The 21,651-nt window shown below is 35.8% G+C and overlaps 1 protein-coding gene across 5 annotated transcripts in view; it reads right to left on the reverse strand.

The window, feature by feature from the left end:
• Window positions 1–21,651, reverse strand: part of ROCK2 (Rho associated coiled-coil containing protein kinase 2) — a 100,130-nt gene that overhangs the window by 1,594 nt on the left and 76,885 nt on the right. For 2 of the 5 annotated variants that reach the window (XM_074581854.1, XM_074581850.1), the window contains 25 exons: window positions 21,120–21,279; window positions 20,454–20,517; window positions 18,611–18,690; window positions 18,199–18,247; window positions 17,309–17,444; window positions 17,103–17,194; window positions 16,627–16,873; window positions 16,198–16,304; window positions 15,386–15,545; window positions 14,143–14,303; window positions 13,518–13,702; window positions 12,227–12,296; window positions 11,577–11,680; window positions 11,237–11,423; window positions 10,799–10,892; window positions 10,580–10,674; window positions 9,761–9,940; window positions 9,357–9,525; window positions 8,786–8,962; window positions 6,206–6,276; window positions 5,178–5,266; window positions 4,382–4,460; window positions 3,907–4,168; window positions 3,026–3,239; window positions 845–957 (listed from right to left, as the gene is read on the reverse strand). In XM_074581854.1, coding sequence (XP_074437955.1) covers window positions 858–957; window positions 3,026–3,239; window positions 3,907–4,168; window positions 4,382–4,460; window positions 5,178–5,266; window positions 6,206–6,276; window positions 8,786–8,962; window positions 9,357–9,525; window positions 9,761–9,940; window positions 10,580–10,674; window positions 10,799–10,892; window positions 11,237–11,423; window positions 11,577–11,680; window positions 12,227–12,296; window positions 13,518–13,702; window positions 14,143–14,303; window positions 15,386–15,545; window positions 16,198–16,304; window positions 16,627–16,873; window positions 17,103–17,194; window positions 17,309–17,444; window positions 18,199–18,247; window positions 18,611–18,690; window positions 20,454–20,517; window positions 21,120–21,279 — 3,332 coding nt within the window. In that variant the 3' untranslated portion in view covers window positions 845–857. The remainder of the gene's footprint in view (window positions 1–844; window positions 958–3,025; window positions 3,240–3,906; window positions 4,169–4,381; window positions 4,461–5,177; window positions 5,267–6,205; window positions 6,277–8,785; window positions 8,963–9,356; window positions 9,526–9,760; window positions 9,941–10,579; window positions 10,675–10,798; window positions 10,893–11,236; window positions 11,424–11,576; window positions 11,681–12,226; window positions 12,297–13,517; window positions 13,703–14,142; window positions 14,304–15,385; window positions 15,546–16,197; window positions 16,305–16,626; window positions 16,874–17,102; window positions 17,195–17,308; window positions 17,445–18,198; window positions 18,248–18,610; window positions 18,691–20,453; window positions 20,518–21,119; window positions 21,280–21,651) is intronic. The other 3 variants (XM_074581852.1, XM_074581851.1, XM_074581853.1) reach the window with 3 other exon arrangements.

The following is a 21,651-nucleotide window of genomic DNA, read 5'->3' on the forward strand; positions in this document are numbered from 1 at the left end:
ATCGCCCCTTCTTCCATAAGGCTGAGACGCCTTACATTCCATTTAAAAGAATTTTTAGGAATTTAACATTTAAGGGTTTTTTTCTGTGTAGACATAACATTGCATCAACATGTACAATGATTAAAGATTGAGAGCTATAAAATAGTTATCGCTGTTTCCAGCACATTCACACTGCGTATTTTAAGAGAGCCATGGGACAAATTAGATCAATAAAACAGCCATATCTTTTCTAAAGCAGGCAAGGAAACCGTTTCACAAAAGCCGCAAAGCTCATTTGTTTACGTAGTTTTCAAACGCGTGGTTAGGTACCCCAAAAGCACGGCACTGCAAAGGAAAGCCAAGTCAAATCCACTTCATAACACAGGTAGGAAAGCAAAACGCAGAACTCCGGTGATTTCATGTCTGCTAGCCATAGACCGGTCCGTTTATGTAAAAAGCTTAAAAATGAAAAGTATTTGTAAATACCAGTTCTGTTTCAGCTAAACATCCAACTGCTACAATCTGCCTTTTAGCCTTCAAAAACCATGTGCGGAGGTTAGCAGTATTAGCACTATAGATGAGCAATTACTCTGAAAACAGCAGATTCTTTGTTTTCAGGCAGGCAGACATGAATTTTGAAAAAAGATCTAAAATTAGAAAAGTAAAACCACTGACAAAGGCAACAACTTTGTTTTAATGAAAATGACCCCTCTAAAAATTCATCGACATCATGAACAGAATCTCATTTTCACTGTTTAAAATACTAAAATGAGATCTTGTATTTTCTCTGCTTTGAGAAACAAAATCCAACATAGCATGCTGTATTCAAAGGCAAACAAATCCATTCCTCTCTATTTAGATTTACCCCTTATACTTCTTCAGAAATCAAAAACATCGTCATCATCATCATCATCACCATCAATATCATCAACATCATCAAATGACCAATCCCAGTCCTTAAATGCCAGATCAAGCAATCTGCAACAGGAGGGTGTGATATTTAATGTGCGTCACGCTTCTATAAAAGACTTCAAAATTCCATTTATTATCACTAAACCTTTTTAAGTAAAAGACTGTATTAAGGTAGGTGGGTTCCTTCCTTTGCCTATCATGGAATATGAAGATTCAGTTAGTGTTCATGTAAGCCAGGAATATTGTATTAACTGGAAATTTATCTCACAAATCATTCAGTTCCATAGAACACTCACCATATTGATTTTTTCCCCCAAATTTCAGTAGAAAAGACCAACATGTACATTTCATAAAATTAGCTGCTTCCTGTTTTGCTGCTGTTCTTGTTGGCTGAGGTGCAGTTCTATGCTTTCCCGCTATCCCTTTCCAGACAATAACACAAGGCTAACAATTTTTCCAATAAAATGAAGTAATTTTGATCGCCGAACAGAGCATCAAATAAAATAGCACCATCTGAATTTACAAACAAATACAGCGAGATTTTACTGTATCCCAAATACAGTGGGATTACGCTATCCTGCTATCCCATACCTCGTTATTTAAAGCTAAGCAATGCCAAAATGAAGATATATCAACTTGTTCTCTAGGCATCGCTGCCCGCGCTCCTTCTATGGTCAATACAGAACAAAGCAAGCTAGTGAGGCAAATCTTGTCAGCAAATGAGTCATTTTACCTCTTTTAGGCATTTATTTTGGGATGGGATGAATCACTGTCTAGAAGCATTGGTCTCTTTCTGTTGTTATCGAAGGATCTTAGACAAATATCTTAAGTACCAATTTCTCTATTGCTATAGCTACAAGAAATGAAACCCAGCCCAGTCATCTCTCCAGTGAGCTCAATGGCTACTGCGGGTGGTGAAAAAAGCAAACTGAAAAAAGCCAGAAATTCTGTACTGTGCCATCACATAAGCACTACCTGCAGAATATTATCACTTTCCTTAATACAATATAGGATTTTGCTTCTTAAAACTGATCCAGCAATAAATTAATGGTTTTTGTATGGACTTTTTTTCCCCCAGATCAGAGGAACTTGATTAGACTGTTCTTTTAGGAATCGCGAGACATGAGCATGAGTCCTTCTAGGCTGAATAAGGAATTGAAACCAATTCTCCCACCTTTTGGTAAGTGTTCCAACTACTTGAGCAAATGGTGATCCCCCACTTCCCATCTTCCTGCTCTCCCGCAAAAAGCCTGAGTGATGCTCAGACAGGTGCCTGTGACTGCAGCAACGGGCGCCACGCTGTGGAACCCGCACGGGCAGAGATGCTGAAGTGACATTCATCTGAACTAGCTTTTCACTGTAGGTGTCCAAGAGCATGCTGTATGTTCCTTTTCTACACTAGAGGACATGAATCCTGAAAACAACTTTTCCTAAATATCAACTGTAAATGGAATCAGACATAGATATATACATCTGGTCAGAGGAAACACACACTAACATACAAATTTGCAATCAGGTGCCTAAACTTAGAGTTGGGCAGGAATTCAAACACATGCCTTAAAACCAAGCAATAAGAAACAAAAGATGCATAGTCTTAGTCTAAGGCCTTCTAGACTGCTTTTTGAGGGCACCTACTTCTCTCCAAGGTTCATCAGGACCACAAGCACCTAACTTCCTTGCTCAGCTTCAAATCGGGTACAGTAGTGGCAGTAGTGGCCATCTTGGAAATTGTTAAAACGTTCTTTTTTTTTTTTTTTCCCTCCTTTTTTTAAATCTTCACACCCCTCTCACTGCCTCCTTGCCTAGTTAAACCCCATTTTCCCAACCAGCTGCCAGTTTACCGGAACTATTTAGGCTACAGACGATGCTACAAGTTGTGCCTATCACACATAAGAGCAATGGGGTACATTACCAGTACGGCGGGGTGAACTAACAGGTAACGCAAGGTCTTTTAAACAGGGGACAAACATAGCGGCTCTTCTTAGAACTTAACTGAGCTTTACAGAAGATGGCCTGCCAGATCACATGTCAGCAGTCAACAACATTTGTGGTCAATTTTCCTCATCAAAATACACGGCATTAATTGTAGTAAAGTGTTTAAAACAATAAAACTAAATAGCAGCTCTTGTGTCACCTTGGTTTGTTTGGAGGAAGCTGTCGACTTGGTCGTCTGATGGACTGGTTTGGCTGTACCTTCATGGAAGTTCTGGGAGAAGATCGAGCAAAGGGGTCTGGTGCTGGAGGCTTCTTGGGTATTTTTTTCACGAGTCGGCTCACCCATTTTTGCTGTTCTTCCGTAGAATTAGCTAACAGTAGTAGATTCTTTGCCGTTGAAATATCATAGTACACTGTAATAAGAATTTTTAAGATAAAAATTAATATTATTATTCTAAACATGTCCCCTCCCCATGAAAAAATAGTTGTCAGATTACCATACTTTCACAGTCAACACAAAGGGAAATCAGCCGAGAAATCAAAAGCAAAGTGAACCAGATTTTGACAAACTTGAACTTTCCTGGCTGCTGGCAGTGCCTCCTCCTCGCACTTAGAGGGTAACAAGTTAGTACTACGGAAGATACATGCTCACACGGGGAAAAAACAAGGAAGGGGAACACAAAGAGGTGTGCCTGAGCCCAAGAAACTACGTAACCTGAGTCACAAGGAGTAAACTTCACTGCACATAAGCTATTTCATCACACACCAACACTATCGTTTCTCATAGCAAGGCGGGACAACACACATTGCGAGCTGTCTTCCAACTACCAGGCTTTACTGCGTGAGCAGCTGACAACACGACAGGTATGGATATATATGGGCCACGGGTCATTAACTGACAGCGGTGAGCTGATCCTCGTGTAGACACCCTTAGAGAGGTTCTGACAACTACATACTAATAAAAGAAAAACCTACCTGTTTATGTTTAATTTGTGTCAGACTATTACTAGAATCCTCCCATCTACTAGAATGCCTTGTGACTCCAGCGACTACATGCATATTTAAATACTTGCTATTTACCTTTGCAAGGTGCTATAATCTCTTCTTTTTTATCCATGTGATCTTTGTGACATTTGATATGGCAACGGCGACATTCTAGAGCAGGAGGAGGTTTAAACATATGCCACAGTGGCTTCATACAAGCTTCACAATTGGTTGGGAAGTGATAAAGAGTAGGTATAAACTCATGTCCTTTGTGACAAATGTAATTTGACTTCTCTCCCATGGGCTCCACGGGAAATTCCTGTTCCTTTTTGCTCTCTCCTTCATTAGCATATAGAATCTAAAATCAAAGCAAAATAACCTTAGTACTCCTATATGGCAAACGGAAATTCAGAGTAATTAAGTAGAAAGATTGAAGAATTACAATGGAATGGATTTTTTTTAAGTTCTTTTTTTAGTCACTATTTCATTAGACAAAGTTATGAAAATATTTTTGGAAATGTGTGAAATACCATCTTTGTTACACTAGAAACAACAATTTATTACTGAATACCTGGAATATCCTAGGAATCTCCTTGGAATCTGCTCTGTACACATCCGTCTGAGTGACTGGTCGGACATGGAAGAGTTTGCTATAGGCAATTATTTCAATAAGGACAAAAATTAATGTTACCAAAATGATAAATTGACAGTTTAAGTTAGGATACAACATACCACATTAGGACTTAAGGGCCATAAAAGTTTGTCAGTACAAATTTCTCATCACTTGATTAAAGTCCTATCTTTCCATCCTGCACATGAACTTTCAAAAACCCCTAAATAACCAGAGGTCACAAGCATCCAGCTGTATTTGCAAAAGAAATGACAGCAGTGAAAAACCAACATCACATGACTTTAACCATTGCCAGTAGCTTTCTAACACACGATCCAGCCCCTCAGTAGCCACATTCTGTATTTACTAAGAAAACAGATTAATTAACTATAGAACCCACCCATGAGGACATGTAACTGAAAATGTACAAACACTGAAAATTGTAGCCTCTCCGCTAGTTTTCTTAACGTTTCTTGCTGAAACATGTATGTGAGGTGGGTCTAGCTGAACTAGTGGTAGCATTTCAGTTCCACCAGAGCTCAGCAGAGCTACCTGTACCACACCGAGCACCGCACACTGCTGCACCACTGCTTCCAATGCATACTTCAGCTCCCAGCTCTGTAGTTCAGATTGCAAAAGTTGGCCCCATTTGACATGGCACCCCCATACTGGACCTCAAAAAGGCCTTTTGTCGAAGTCTTTTCTGACAAAGTTCACCTACAAATCAGGAGGAGGAATCTCACGTGGTAACACTTACTCTATATCTAATACCATGTAGGGATTAGATTGCTCTTTATCTTGTTCGCTGTCGTAGAACAGGATCTTCTTACTGCTTACAATTACATACTGTTAAGAGACAGAAAAGGATGAAATATATATTTTAATCAAGCTCATCACAGATGTCAAGGATGTCACAGCAATTACCACAGATGTCACAGCACTATTTTTCTACAATTTTATTAAATGGTAGCTAAGTGGACAACAGTAGTTCTGTATTCCAAGTCCATGATTTACCAATAAATTTGTTACACAACCAACTAAATTCCGATTATCTGATAAATCAATTTCTATTATCTGATTAATTGCTATTTAAACAGATTTAAGTACCTACAAAGAGATAAAAATGGAAGTCTGGAAGAAAGTAAGATAAAAGCTTTGAATTTCTATTTTACGTAGAGTAGTAGTGAGAGTAACTGCCATGTTATGATGCCTATTTTACACGTGAAGTTCACAACTAATAGGCATCATACTCATGAAGATCACTGTTATACCTACCAGCACTGCTAGCAATTTTCATAAAAAAGCTAGTTACCTAGAGGACCTCCTATTTCCAGAATTTTGTCCAGAACGAACAGTGGGACTGAGCAGTAAGTGAACGGGTATGAAACTGTGTAGTTAGTTTTTGGACCAAGAGCCACCAAAGAGGCTACTGAAAAGCAGTAAACAAGCAAAGGCTGCACAAGGCAGATGAGTAGTTGTTAGTTTTATCTGCCAAACAGAGAATTTGTCAAGGGCATCTGCTTCCAGACTCTGCTGAATTCCAGCTCTGTAATTCTGCTGGGAATGCTCATGGCTGAATGTACAAATATTTGAAGATCATGAATGGCTGTTCTCACCTCTGGCTGGACAAAGAAGCCATAGCTCTCAGACATAGCTACACTAGCTAACACATTTTATACATTCAAGTAATGAGAGAACCAAAGAAAAACTGAAGTGTTGAAAACCTGCAGTAAGTTTAAAATCCAGACTACACCTGAAACAAGACCATAAACCTGGTTTTCTTACCTTCTTAACCCATCCAAATTTTTTAGTGTTGTTTCTAACAGGCAGTGATAGCCAGCCTTCCAATCTTGATTCTGAAAAAAAGATATATATTAAACAACGTAAATATTCACAAAACATTATTTTTCAGACTACTGTGCATTTTAAAATAGTTACCAAAGAGCAATACTAAAGCAAAAGAGCAAACATGAGAACATGAACTACATGGTCTTGCAAAGTAAATGTTCAGGAATAAATTACATCATGTATTCCTGAATACAGCCAATAATCAACAATGCAATCACAAAAAAGTAGTAGGCATGAGGAAGAATGGGAAGAGCAAACTTGCAATTATAGCACACGCATTCCCTTTAGTAATTTTTCAAGACTTAAAATGCTTATGTCTATCAATCTTTACCTTTTAAAACAGCATCTGAAGATATTAGTGCAGACCACACAACATCCAGTTCAAGACCAAAAAAAAGCAAGCTACCACCACCAATAACCTATATCCTCTATACGCCAGGTAAAATTTCAGAAGTTTAGTATTCTAATTCATATTTTTTACTCTGTCAATTTTTCTTTTTTCTAATTATGCCTAAATCTCCTAGGCTTTCTAATCTAAAATAAGTCATTTTTGACTAATCCTTAGGCCTTGCCTAAAATTCACCTGCCCCTTCACATACTTGCAATATTTTAAATTACACTGACACATTAGTCAGATTGTGTTTATCAACAGTATTAAAAGCTCAGCTGCTGTTTGCCATACACATTTCAGTCGTAACCAAAAGCTCACCAGGATCGCGCTTGCCTAGCGCTTGCTAACACATAGTATCTCATAGCCTTTGATCCTATTTTTATAGCTGCGCTTAATACAAGCATTTCTTTCCCCTATGTTTTATTGAGAGGAACTACTCAATTGCAATATTATTTCTCTAATGAGTTTCCCACCCTGGCAGACAACCTCCACTGATGCTGAGGAACCTCCACGTCAAAAATACTGAAGGCCTTAATTATTAACAAACACAAAACCATGAAAGGAGCATAAACATGCTCCTAAATCGCAAAAGCTATTTTCTTTCTCATCAGAGGGCATCTGCAGGCTCCTGCCCATGTTTAACATAGCATAACAAATAGTTAATAGATGTTCACAGAATTCTCATTTTGTCTGGAGACCTGAAGCAAGGTTATTTATTCAGATATGTGCTGTCTTCAAAGTTTACTGCTCTATAAGCATTACTGTTGCTGACACAGTTTAATGTACATACCAAGTACACGAAGTCGTTCTGTAACGTATATTTTGCCTCATACCTGCCACTTTAAATTGTTCCTTTCAACTACACCTGATACAAAGGGTAGCGCGCATAATGCTAATGTAAAAAAAAATCCTTCCCCACATCCAGGAAACGTGTAGTTTCTTAATGGTATGAAAAAATATGCATTAATATTGTTCCTATTTTTCTCTGTAATCTCTAATACTGTCACATGAAACTGGACAAAATGATAGTTTTGGTTACATTTCTTCATTTCTAGTGTCCATTCTATAGCAACAGATCAGAGAAAGGCCAGAATATTCCAAAACTTTCACAGTACATGCTTATAAGTACTAGGAGGGAAAACAACAACAAAACACAACCGTCGTACCTCAAATCTGTTGTAATGATGTCAGAAAAAAGTCCTAGCTTAGATATGATTTTTGCTTTAGAACAAAACAAAACCATGCAGATACCACAACAGCAGCTAACAAGAAAAGAATTATGTATGCACTTAATGATTCTTTTATTAGAAGCCTCATAGCAAAAACCACAGAATGAGGAAAACAGAGGAAGTGCGCTATTCTTTAGGCTAGTTTGATGAAGGAATGTCAATATTCCAGAACAAGTTTTGCCTTCAGTGGAAAGGTATTCACACTTTAAAGGAACCTCAAGTGAAATACAGAAATTTGAATGTAATTAAAAAACCCACCCCTGACATTAACACTAAACAGAAGTTTTGTTCAACACAGTGTATGTGTAGTCATATAAAATGACTATAAATTAGTACAACAAAGCTCTGTTTTACCAGAGCCATATGATCTTATTATATGCTTTATGTATCTGGAAAAATGAATAAATTTTGCTTGCCTTACCACACAAGAATCAAACGTAAGATTCGAAATAAGGCAAAATAATGTAATACTTGGAAGAGTACATTTCTATGAGCAAGTAAGGTACATTTAGATGGTGAGGAGTTAGATGTCTCTACGCTTCACTTAAACACAAAGATGTGACTTTTTGGTATCCAGTATCTTCGGGTCATAGAGACAGCTGCAGATACTGGGTAGAGGCTGCCTTGAAAACAAGGCCATAAGGCTCATTTATTCAATACTTTAATACAAACAGTGGTTGTATAAATGGCAGCAAGCATCTGTAATGTAAACATTTAGAGAAAACAGGCCAGTTATTTGTTCATGCAAACTTTTTTCATGTCTTTCAGAGCAACATTCACTGACACTGCAGTGTGTCTACTGCCAGATTTGTTTTTTAATAATGTATTAATAGTGTTAGTTTTGAAACAGAGAAAAGGACACAGTAAGAACAAAACCAGAGTTCTCGGGGATGTCACCTGTGCTATCAACTTCTGTAGGGCTGTGGGAACAAGACAAAGGTTCTTCCTCTGAGTCAGAATCAGAATCGAGAAGCATGCGAGAACTGGAAGGCTTAGTGGCAATACTGACAGAGGTAGAAGAGTGCTGGTAGGTAAAAGACATGGATTCCATAGTGTGGGACTGAGTGATATGGACTAAACATAAAGCATAAAGGAGGAAAAAAGTAGAAAAGAAGTCAAAATAGAATGTCTAAGAAGAGACAGTATTAGTTTTACATTTCATCATGTAACACGGTAATTGCAAAGTAACCACCACAATAAAGTGGAAAAAATACTTAGTTTTTTAATAGGGTACAAAAGAATTTTTAAAAGAAATTTCTATAAATAAATGGAAGATGAAATGTGATTACGGACAGATTAAGTTAGTAGGTGGATAGTGATCACTATTCAAAGCATTAATAAGACGGTAGAAACACCTGAAGATGAAAAGCCACAGAATCATCAGGTGGTTAACTTAATCCTTCAGCTTCTACAGTAAAACACTGATATAAACCCAATTAATGCAGATATATTAATAAAATTAACATACCAGGGAAGCCATCATCTGCTTCAGCATCTCCAGGTCCACTGCCTATGCTACTGTTGTCTAGACCAATGTGTAATGACTGTAGCTGTGAACGAAGCTGTTCAATGTCACTGTCTTTGCTGTCCAGAGTCATCTGGAGTTCAATCCGTATCTGACTCTCTTCTGCTATTTGCTGTATGGATAAATGACAAGATTTCCTGTTATCACAATACTCGGTTACTCAGAAAAAAAATAAATAGAAAATTACACAGACTTCTCAGTCAATCTTTCTCTCTAAACACTATGTATTTCTTTTGGTCATGGGAAATTGAGGAATAGAGACTGTTTATACTACCTTAAAGCCTGTATCAACTCAATGAGAATTACAGAAAATGCTATCAGTGTTTATATTCGCAAAATGATCTTACCGCCTGCATTTCATTTATTTCCTTCTGATATTTGATCATCATTTGGGTTAACTTTTCTCGTTCAGACTTCAGTTCCATATGCAGTTTCCTATTTTCCTTTTCCTTCCGCCGTACATCAGTGTCAGCTCCACGTTTGACTGGACCCTTCCGATTCATGATCTCAGCGAGTTTATTCACAGCCTTCCCGCGGGGAAAAAAAAAAAAAATGACAAAACCCACACCAATAAATACACAAAGTTATATCATGAAGAAACTGTGTCTTCTCTACTACTTTTAATCTAACTGTAAACCAAGACCCCTGCATATCTGGTACTATAAAGTTGCTTTAATTCAATGTATTACTCAAAACTGAAAAGAAGGTAATGATGCCATTTTCACTTTAAGCAAGTGTTTGCTTTGAACACTTCTATCATTTAAATATTCTCTTCGGTTTCCATTAGCTAGTCCCAAAATGTACCTTTAGATTAAAATGCCACTTCTTCTAAAAATAATCAGAAATACACTGTTTTATGGAACTTATAGAATATAAATCAAGATGGAAACTAGTAAAATATGAGTTCATTTGACTGAAAGGAAAATTTTTGCTGGTGGACTCATCTGGATTAGGAGTTCTTCTATAATAAATCATGAGGATGCAGTTTCACTACACTGAAAGCCCAACTTAATAGAAGCAAAAAAAAAAAAAAAATTTTGTTTTGGGGCAAAAAAGAATAGAGTGTTAACAGTATATATAGATAGTTTAACACAGGGAGTTTCCTATTAAAAATTATTTGATTCATGAATACTATTCTCTTCATTCATTTAGATACATTTGCTTACCTGGGTTTTCAATGTTCTTTCATTCAACAACTGTTTCTCAAATTGTGCTTTAATATTTCCTACATTTGCTTCTTCTTCTTTTAGCTTTGTAATTTCTGTAGCAAGGTAATAAAAACAAAAAAAAATAAATCTATGAACGCTCATTACAAAAGAAAATGGTACTATTGAAGAACAAAACTGGTTTCAAATTATATTACGTTTGGTTCAGAGAATACATACGTTCTTGTACTTCCTTCAGTTTATTGTTTAGTTCTTCTTTCTCGTTAGCCAGATTAGCCACATCACTAGTTAGTGTCCTGTTTGCTTCCTCCAACTACAAAACAAAAAGTACATGCGACTATTTAAGAAAACACATTTGGCATATGAAAGCATTAGAGGACAGAAGGAAATGCTCCAGGCTGATACCAGGGTAAGGATAAGAGGACTAGCTGTAAGAGGGGTAAGGGCACAGAAGAAAGAACAATCAGAGATACGCATGGAAGAAACATGATAAGAGATTTTTTTTTAATTTCATTCATAGAAAATAAGTACTTTTAAAATGTCAGATATACTTGTATATCCTATCTTAGTATGCTAAATAACAATAGATAACTCAAACTGCAAATAAAACTCAAACCCGTGTAAACCACTATCAAAATTACGATTCATATTACTCACAGAGGCTATGGTGGCATCTTTCTCAGTCAGCTCCTGTTTATGCCTAGCCATCATCTCTTTAATCTCCAGCTCTTTCATAATCTTCTCTTTTTCCAAATCGGAGTACTGTTCTTCAGCGATGGAACGTGCAAGTTGTTCCGAATCTGCTTTTGTCAAAGTAATCTCTAGCTGAGCAGCCAAGGAATCTCTGCAAATTATTGATACATACTGTTAACTCTATTAACTTAATAAATCAGAGGTTATGACAGGGGGGAAGTAAAAAAAAAACAAACCCAAAATAAAACCCCAAGACAAACAACAAAATGTCTTCCTAATCAGTAGTACGACTAGTAAAATCTACCTCTCATCCTGTAACTCTTGTATCTTTTGCTGCATTTCTTTACAAAGTTTGGTCTTTTCCTCACATTCTTCTTTAAGTTCTCGAACTTGCGTCTTGTACAGAGTCTAAAATTTAAAGTTGGATAGAAAAGGACGTGACTTGCATATTCCAGCTTGAAGGTACACAAAAAATGATACAAGATAACACTGTATGCAATTCTTTAATCACACATTTAATTAGAATATAATTGTGCAATGTCTTCTCTAAATTTAATAAAAGATCATACCCAAATATGTTTTTGTTGTTTTACTTTTTTGTTATTTATTTTTTGTGAATGGATAGGTGTATGATAAACATTTTATGTTTGTAGCCATACTGTTAAAGAGACTCTCAATGTGAATATCCCTATTTGACAGAAAATAAGTAGTATCAGAAACAAGAAAAAAAATCAGTAATTTATTTTTTTTTTACTATTTTAGATCTTTGTCAGAGGGAGGGAGGTAGAATTTAGATTTTAACAAGGCTGCAGACGAGACTGAAGACAGACACAAGAAAAAGGATTAGCTTTAGGTTATAGCTGTGAAACGCCTGATGGCTGAGGAGGAAGAAGAAAAGCTAACATTCTACTTAGTAAACATATTAGTATAAAAATAAAGAAGCATAAAACATACTGAGAAATACTGTTCAGCCTCAAGTTGGTCTTGAAGCTCTTTCATTTGTCCATCTGCATCTTGACGTTCCCTAGAAAGGAATAACATACTTTAAAAGAGATGAAGATATTCCAAACCAATAAATAGAAAAGACAGCGTACACGCTCTTAAGATCTTCAGTCATTTTCCTGACCAAAGTATGGTCAGCAATTAAACTTGAGGCTTCCTCTGGGTACCTGGTCTCTTTTTCACTTGTACAGCTGAGAAAAATGCACTAATAAGAAGTCTGTTTAAACACGCTGACTACAACAGTGTCACATAATTTAACCAGTAAGGGACACTGATAAAACAAACAGCCACCGACAGAATCTTATTTCCATGTAAAACGTCATTGATCTGACGGGTTGTTTTGGGTCTCGTTTGTTAAAGCTCAGTCTGTGAAAACACGTCTGTATGCTTTGACACGCATCATTTCTTGAATTCATCTGTTATTAAAACAACTCAGAAAGTCAATTAGTCAGTCCGTAACAAAGAACAGTAATAATGTAGCAGAAAAGGTTTCTGCCAGCGTTTCACATTACAGCAACCGTCACACGTAGCCGCCTTCTAGGTGAATAACTGCATCTCGCTGAGAGAAAAGGTGAAGCACAAGGAGATAAACCATCAGAAGGCATAAAGGGGCTAAGAATGAGATTCATCTGATGTATGTGCTAAACCGCCTTTTCATTCACATGAATTCTCTTTATGTTAAAAAATTATTTATTTATTTATTATCAGGTGCAAATATTGCTTGTAAGACCTTGAAGAACTGCTGGGATTTAACACAACTCTTATTTGAAGGCACAACAGATGTGTTTAAACATCTGTAGTAGCGGATATTTTCCAATGGTTGCACTTCACAGCTCTGTATTAGTATTCATTTCCAACTCTAATAAGCTGTCCTGGACTAATAATGCCATTAAGTTTCCTCTTCGTTGAAGTCTTACATCATTAAAAAAAAAAAAATAAATAAATTCCCAGACTGTTTATTAAATAGGTGTTTCTCTGAAGTCCTCACACTCTTTGCTTTTAAGATGGGTTTTTTTAAGACACTCAGGGTAACAAAATTATTTTACTACAAATCTGCTGAATCACTAGGGTAATCACTCAGCTATAGTCACTGTAAATTATTTTAAAATACAGTTAAGTTTTGCACTGCAGAATAGCACATTCTGTGCAGCAAATTTTAAAAATTAATATTGCTCTCAGCTTTTGCCAAAAAATAATTACAAATCAGTAACATTACTAAAAAATAAAGAGCAACTTTGCATACTTGCGGAGCTCGTTATTTTGTTTTTCCAGGCTTAACTTGATTTCCTGAAGATGGTTATTCTCCTGTTTTAACTGCTTCTCTGACATTTTCAGGGTGTTGACCTGCTGCGTTTGCATCTTGAGGTCATTTTGAGTGAGACAGCGCTTTTGTGTTTCTTGCTCTATTTTTAATGTCAGGTTTTTTACCTGAAAAACAAACAGAAATCTGTGAATTTTACAGACTTACACAGGAAAGCAACATTTAAACAGTGTCTGTTAATGATTTTCTCTGCACTTTTGTACAACACGCTCCCGTCTTTTCATAAGTCAAAGCTGTCTCCTGAATACAGGCATTAGTACACAATAAATAAGCTAGTTTTTTCATGTCAATCTCACAGCATTTTACATTCCAGAATCAGTAACTCTGAAATGTTCCAGAAAAACGAAACCACACGACACAAAACAGACTTTTTAAAGCTCCAAATGCAGAGAAGGAAAAAGTTGCTGCCATTTTCATTCACAAGTGTTCATTCCTAAATATTTTCATTCACAAATACATTCATTCCTAAATACAGCTATAGCAGGGAAAATATTACGACATTGAAAACAAGGTTCCACTCAAGACTCCTTTTGTCATTGTTCCTTACATCTTCATTTAGGATATCCTTTTGCCGAAGGAGCTCATTGATTTTCTGTTGTGATTGTTTGAGATCACAGTCCAACATGGAGCGCTGCTTTTCAGCTTCTAACAACCGATTTTCTACTTTTTGCTTCAAAGCCCTCTCTTCCAAAAGTTTCTTTTCCATTTCTGTGAAGTAAGAGATGTAAGATGTCAGTCAGCATAAGCCAGCAGATTTTGGAGGGTGAGGGGAGGAGGAGGAGGACGTATATCCCCTATTAACAATAACCAACATGTTTATCCTTTGAACAATGAAGAGAAAGATTGCCGAAAAGTGATTCATTAAAATTTTCACAGTAAACCCACACCCAGAGGAAGCTTTTGCGAGCATTCCCGACCGACAGCTATTTCCTACTTTTGAGCTTCAAGATAACTTCCAGTTTATCTGCAACACATCTGAGATGGATAAAAAGGGTGGATTTTTAAAAATATTCCATCTAAGTGCATTGAAGTGTTGCTTTGACTATGGTAATTTGAAATCATATAAAATGTAGCTGTTCGGGAGCCTGATACGCCAAGTGATTCAGCCGTTATCACAGAATCATTTGTGCTTCTTTTGAACATCTGCATGCTCAAAATTTTTTGTGCGAACGCTTTGCAATTGGAAGGATAGGATCTGTAGGTAGCTTTTTAAGGAGCTGCAATAAACATAAGCCATTTAATTAAAAATTAAGAGCCATCTGTATTTGTTTGGTAATTATCCCTCTCTCCAAGAGATTTCAGTTGTCATGACATGCAGCAGAATATGCACGGTGACTATGGAAGCGTAGCAAAGGCTTTGCCATTTCTAACTCTATCTGGTCTACGTATTTAAATTGTTAAGTTGCTGACATGTATTTTACTTAGGAAGAACAAAAAGGTATGAGTATATGGAGTAAGAACACAGATAAGCTCTCAACAAAAATGTTTCAAGCAATTTTAATTTAAGGAAATTTAAGAAAAAATAATTCAGAATACACTGGCACAGAAATGAATTAGTGGTGTGTGCAATGGAGAACCTGTTGTACTCCGAGAATAAACCAGTATGTCTTTAACCTAGCAAAGCAAGGATAAAGGGCCTATGACTGATTTTTAAGGCACGAATGCTATTTAAAAAGAACAGGGGAACAAAGGAAAAAAGCCTACACTTAGGCTTCCACTAGCATCAAAAGATTATATGATCTACTTTGTATAATTTACACTTAAGTCCAACTGTGATGTTAAATACATACCTTTCATGGCTTCAGATTTTGCTTCCTCTATAGATTCATAGATCTTATTTTTGTCTGCTAATCTTGCTTTTGTGGCTTTATGTTCAGCTTCTTCTTGTTCAAGGTTCTGCTGCATAACTTTGAATTTATACGTCATATCTATTTCCATGTTGCTCTTTTCCTGTTAAAGAAAAAATGACATTGAAATAAAACATTAGACACACCAGGTTAAAGACAAAATTTCAGACAACAGTAACATGCTGCTTGGAAGTGTGCTGACAGTAGAAGAGAGTGCTCCGATTCTAAGGAGCTAACCCAGAACTCATTTCTACAAATGTTTTTCTATGGATGGCAAAGAGCTCCAAAAATGCACAATGACATCCCCCGTTGTAAACAATTACAGAATTCCTGCCTTGGCAACCAACATTCTGTAATAAGAGTGGCTCAAAGATTAAGTTTATTGAAGAATTTTTTCAATACTTTTGTTTCAATGACAAATTTGCAAAAACAATACTAGAAGCTTTTTTATTTTTGGCAATATTCAGAGTTTAAAAAAAAAACAACAGATGAAATGAACTGTTACTAGTGCACTGTTAAGCTACACACTGGAGTACATTATTATGTACTTTAGAAGTATAACATATTATGATCATAAGAGAAATGATGTCCTTTTTTCACCAACAATAAACAAAAAAATAAAAGAAAAAGAATAAACACTGAAAACAAGGCTGACTTTTTGCATAGATTTTCTCTCCACGTGTCAAGTAATAAAAGTGCAAATTTAAAAGTTCTGTAAGAATGTAACACCAACGTTCCCTTAGAAGTGCTGTTACCTTTTCTAAATCTGTAATTTTCTCCTGCAATTGTCTCTTCTCCATTTCCAGTTTGGCTAATGCACTTTTTCCATTTTTTACTTCTTCCTCGAGGCTAGATATTCGACCTAAAAATGACCAGAACATCAATGAGGCTGGGCAGTATGTGAAAAAACAATGTACTTTATCTACTTAGAGATAACGTTTTTCAGATATAACAGCTTCTGACTATTAAGAACATCTCCCTTTGGGGTGATTTTAAAAGTTAACAATAACATTTTACAAATGTTATCAACATTTTCTCTTAAATGAGCGTCCACACTAACATAAGATTGTTTAGAATAGCACATTAATCTAGTCACAATCTGAAGCTCAAATAATACCACCCAAACCTATTTTTTATTTCTAAAACAAGAAGGAAGCTTAACTTCAGAAGATGTGCAGGAGTACCTTGTAAATCACTGATAATCTCTGATCCATGACTTCGATCTCTCCTTTCTGATTCTAGAGCTGACTGAAGATTGAGAAAGTCCTTCTCCAGTTTGAGTTTCGCGTTCTCTAGCAGGCAGTTCTTATCTTGTAGCTCTCTATTATTAGCTTCCAGCTGCTGGATTTGCTTCGTGCTTTCCGTCTGGTTCTTCCTTAACCTGGCTGCAGTATCTGACTCTGACCGCAGCAAAGAATTGGCTTCATCCAACTAAAGATTGATAAAAACATACTTCAGAAACAATTAAAATATAACAACTACCATTTCTGCTACAGAATACTAGATTTTATGGATTAAAGAAATAGAAAGGAGTGTATTTTAAGATTATTTTTGAACACCAAAACATGACAAGAAAGAAGAGCTTTTAAACTTTAAAAAAAAATAAATCTGTACTTCAAACAGCTATTATTTTAAAATATACACAATAAAGTTGGCATGCCTGTCTTTGTAGTTGATTGATTTTCTCATTGGATATTTGAGAGTTCTGATTCCTCTTTTTTAGATCTTCAAGCTGGTCTTTCAAACTGTTAACTACAACAAAAACAATTCAACATTGTTAATCACTGTCATGAAAAAGCATCAATTTGAACTAGAATTCATTTATTTTATCTTTTAAAAACCCACTTCAAGCATGGTTCAACATACCCTCGTTTTCCAAATTGCGTTTCTTATCTGCCTCATGTTCTGCTTTTCTCTGGTACTCTGTATTCTTATGCTGAAGAAGAGCCTTCTCTCTTTCTAACTGTCTGACTGCAGACTCTACATTCTTCCTTGAAGTTATCTGGATATATTTTTAAAAAAAAAAAACACCACTTAGTACATATGGAAGAGTGGTATTCTTTAAATGATAAAAAGACAGCTCACGCACTCAGTTTAGTTTGTAATGGAGAAAGGCACAGTCCATTTGCCTGCCGCAAACACGGCATCATATCAGAACACATGGTCAAACCCAACCCAGGACAGGGCTGGCTACGGCCAGGAGCTTTTACAATTTAAAGACCGATTGTTTGGATTTGACGAATCTGGTAAACCTGCCCAGCAGCCACTCCAGAAGCGCAGAAACATACATGTGATGTAAGGGCTTGACATGTGCCTGGATGAGCAGTAAATTAAGTCATACACATCCACTAAAGAGATGACAAATTTGTAGTAGCACTAAGGCGCACAGTGGGGCAAGAAATAGGGTCCTTTTAACTGACACTGTTTGCACAATGCAAAGAATGATCCTCCTCTTCTAACATTACCCTCACGTCTTCAATTTAAAGTCGTATATGGGATATTTATACCATGCTGTCCTCCAAATTAAAAACACAGTAAAAAACGAGTTCTGGAAACAAATGCATAGTTGTAGGAAAGGAAATCACGATGAAAATATTTTAGCAGTGACAACAATTTCATGCTTGTGAATATCAAGAAATCAACCGGTATTTCTTGCTATAAATACACAGCTACTCAAAAGTAATTTGCCGTTATTCTAAGGAAAAAAGCCACACACAAATGTTACTAATTCCAATAAGAAATAATTACGGACGTACCTCTTCATCTAGCTCTTTCACTATCTTCTCTAAACGAGTATTAGTAGACCTGAAGAAATTTGAAAAATATTTTTAAACCTGGCTGATTATACAGAAATTAGAATGTTTGGAATTGTTTCATTAATGTTACGTAAGATACTCCATTTTCAGCAATCACATGAAACTTCAAGGACTGGGGAAATCACTCAAACAACAGAGAGATTCTTATGGAGAGTTAAGGAAAAAAACAGCAATGCAAAGCCCAAATAAAACAGCAGTCACAAGAACAGCAAGAATTAAGCCAGCAATTTACAGCGAGGTCTGCTTGCAGAGTTGGGAATCCCTGAAGTGGATTAAAATGCTTTTAAGCATTCAAAACCAAAAGATATAATAAAACTTTATAAACATACCAAACACATCAAAACAGTCTCACCTGTACTTCTGTTCTAGTTCATCTTTGGCTTGTAATTCGTTACTGAGCTGTTCTTCTAACTTGCTTAGTTTTTTCTGAAACTGTAAAATGTCAAAAAAGCATGGCCCACATATAAAAATGCTATCACATAAACCAAGGGTAATTCAATTAAATGACAAAAAAAGGGAAAGCGAGGAAAACGAATTCAACCTTCCACTGTATTATTTTAAAACCATCACAAGAAGGTGACATCTTTACAAAGTATTCATCCTGATAATTTTAAAGACACAGATCCATAGCAACGAAATTTGCTGCACGCTACATTAAATCTAACCATTGCAGAATCACGTGCCATAGACTGTGAGTCAGAAAATTTCTATAAAATATTGTTACTGGCCCTTTGCTGTACGCTTTCTCCGTAGACAGAGACTTTACACTGCAGCAGAATTTTTGTGATAGTCTTTTCTAAATAAAATTAAAAAATAAAAAGGGAGGCACACGACCAAATTGGACAATATTCAGAGACTATTACTAAGCATGCTCAATGACCTCACATAAAGAAGAATTTCTTGGTCTAACACGTATAGAAGCTAATGAACACTTTTCAGGTTAAGGAATGCTTTGTTTTGCTTACTAAAATATTAAAAAGTAATTGTGAGTCAAGTACCCAACAATTAATGAAATAAATGATAAATAATAAATTCTGGATTTCCCTTATGTCTTCAGGCTTTCAAATGCATTTTCCACCCTTCCCCCTCCTCCTCTACCTCCCCAAACATGAAATGTAAAAATGTGGTTTTCTAAAACACTTTATAATCGCTACAATTAGAAGAATCCCAGAACAGGGACACCGAAAAGGACATCAAAACTGGAGATTCATTGCTTGAGAAAATACAAATAAAAAAAGTTGTCAGAAGTGAAATGCAAAATTTTACCAACTACATCTACTATCACAACATAAACTAAATACCACAAATGTGAAGCTATGTATTTTAAACAACAGTATCATTTCTTTTTAAAAGGGAAGCTCTAAAACTACTATTCATCTATTCAGTAACAACAGGAAGGAATGAAGTGGAGTCTAATAAACATTTGCACTTAAATTCATGCTGGTCAGTACGTAATGCATTTCCTTTACTTATTTTTTAAACTTTGAAAAGGAGTTGTAAGTTTTAAGAAGTGTTAACAATTACACTATCTACGCTTGAATAATACAAAGTCTGAGTAACATAATGAAGTAAGTACATGAAAGTTCCATAGCATTCTCCTGTCATCTGCAAATTTGAATTCAATTGTCAATCTTCAAAAGCTGGATAAACATGCTCCATACACTCACTCCAACTGAGAGCACGATTTAAACATTCCTTTATCACTGCAGGTGCCAATTCACTTTTCTAAACTCTGAATAAATCAGTCATGAATCACTCAGGCAAGTGTGGAGCCAAAATTCACAATCTTCCCAAGAGTGACGCTGTTTGTGGCAAACGGAGCCTTACACATTTGTTTTCCAAACAATTCTAGATGCCAAAAGAATTCAAGAAAAAAATCTGTATTCATTCATCCTTATACAATAGTTTCAAAATACAACTGGTTTACTGTTATCAATTTGGTGGATAAACATTTAAGATATTTCACATTCACATAAATCATGTAGGAATTTTTTGATTCCTTTCGTAATTCAAATAATATTCTTACCTCGCTGCTGTCCTGTAAATAGAAAATATCATTTTTATTGAGGATCATTAAAAAACAAGAGGCCCCCCACAAAATTTCTTGAAAACTTATTTTACACTTTGTCTTTTCTTAACAGACTTAACAAAATTCGTTAATCATACCAATAATACTTATGAAAAAAGGCACTAACCTCATTTTTACTAGATTGCACAGATTCATTTTCTCTGCAAGACTGAGAGAAGTCACTTAGCAACCTGTCAAAAACAAAAACAAATCCCTCCGGCTCTTACTCAAGTTTTCAACAACTCCGGCAACCTTGCCAATCAACTCATGTTAATCCATTCTCTCAAGTCTTAATTTGCCCTACGCTGTTTTCGGAATGAAGCTTGTTTTACTTCCATGTGAGTGCATCTTTCTGATTTGAATCTTTTCTTATGTGTAACGTATATTTTCAAATCCATAGCAGTTTGTAATTTTTTGATTAATAAAATTATTTCTTAACCATTCGAGTCCTAGCAAGCTATTATCTTGCGTAAACTTTTTTCTAAAGCTACTAACAAGAAGCCATTTTAGGGCTAAATTACAAATCTATCAGTATTTTAACCCTAAAAGATTTTTTTAAGAAACTGCGTAATTTTGTGCATATAAAAATACTGTGTTTAATCAGATTTATCAAAATAACCAAACTAGTAGCAAATGATATATTCTGCCTAAACTCTGCATTTTGCATCTTCACAAGCGGACAAATTAATATAATGCAATTAATAAATTATGTATCTAGAGAGGAAAAAAAGGACAGGATATAAGAAACATCTGCAGATGTATTTCTAAAAATGTATATTAAAGTATCACATACAAATTGTCTCTATAGTATGTAAATCCTATAAAAGGCAGCTGGTTTCCCACGAAGGCTTTGGGGATTGGAAAGGTTTCCACGTCTCCCTTGTCGTCCTCAATGTCATCAAAATTACTGCTATCTATATCACTGCTAAGCTCAGGAACAACAGGAGCAGCAGCTATAAAAAGGGGAAAAAAGATCATCTTCACTCCAAGATTCAGCCACTTGCTACATATTGGTATCTCTATAATGTTAAAAAGACTGTAAGTTGTCCTGCTACTTAAATATGTATTAACCATGCAGCAGATCTGTAAGTATTACTGTGAACTTTTTTTTTCCTAGAGAAATCTCTTTTTATATTAGTGGCCTAATGCATAGAATATCTAATGCGCAAAATGTATTTGCTAAGGTAATCACATTTGAGAACAGAACTCTAAATACAATCATCAGTTTAAGAAACTTTAGTAAATATATGACTTTAGAAGTTACGATTGAGCTCATGATCTGAACTGACATACTTTGGTTTTTTGCCTGAAGCTATGAAGTCCAC

The sequence above is a fragment of the Larus michahellis genome, chromosome 3 (genome assembly GCF_964199755.1).
Source record: "Larus michahellis chromosome 3, bLarMic1.1, whole genome shotgun sequence".
Classification (NCBI taxonomy): domain Eukaryota; kingdom Metazoa; phylum Chordata; class Aves; order Charadriiformes; family Laridae; genus Larus; species Larus michahellis.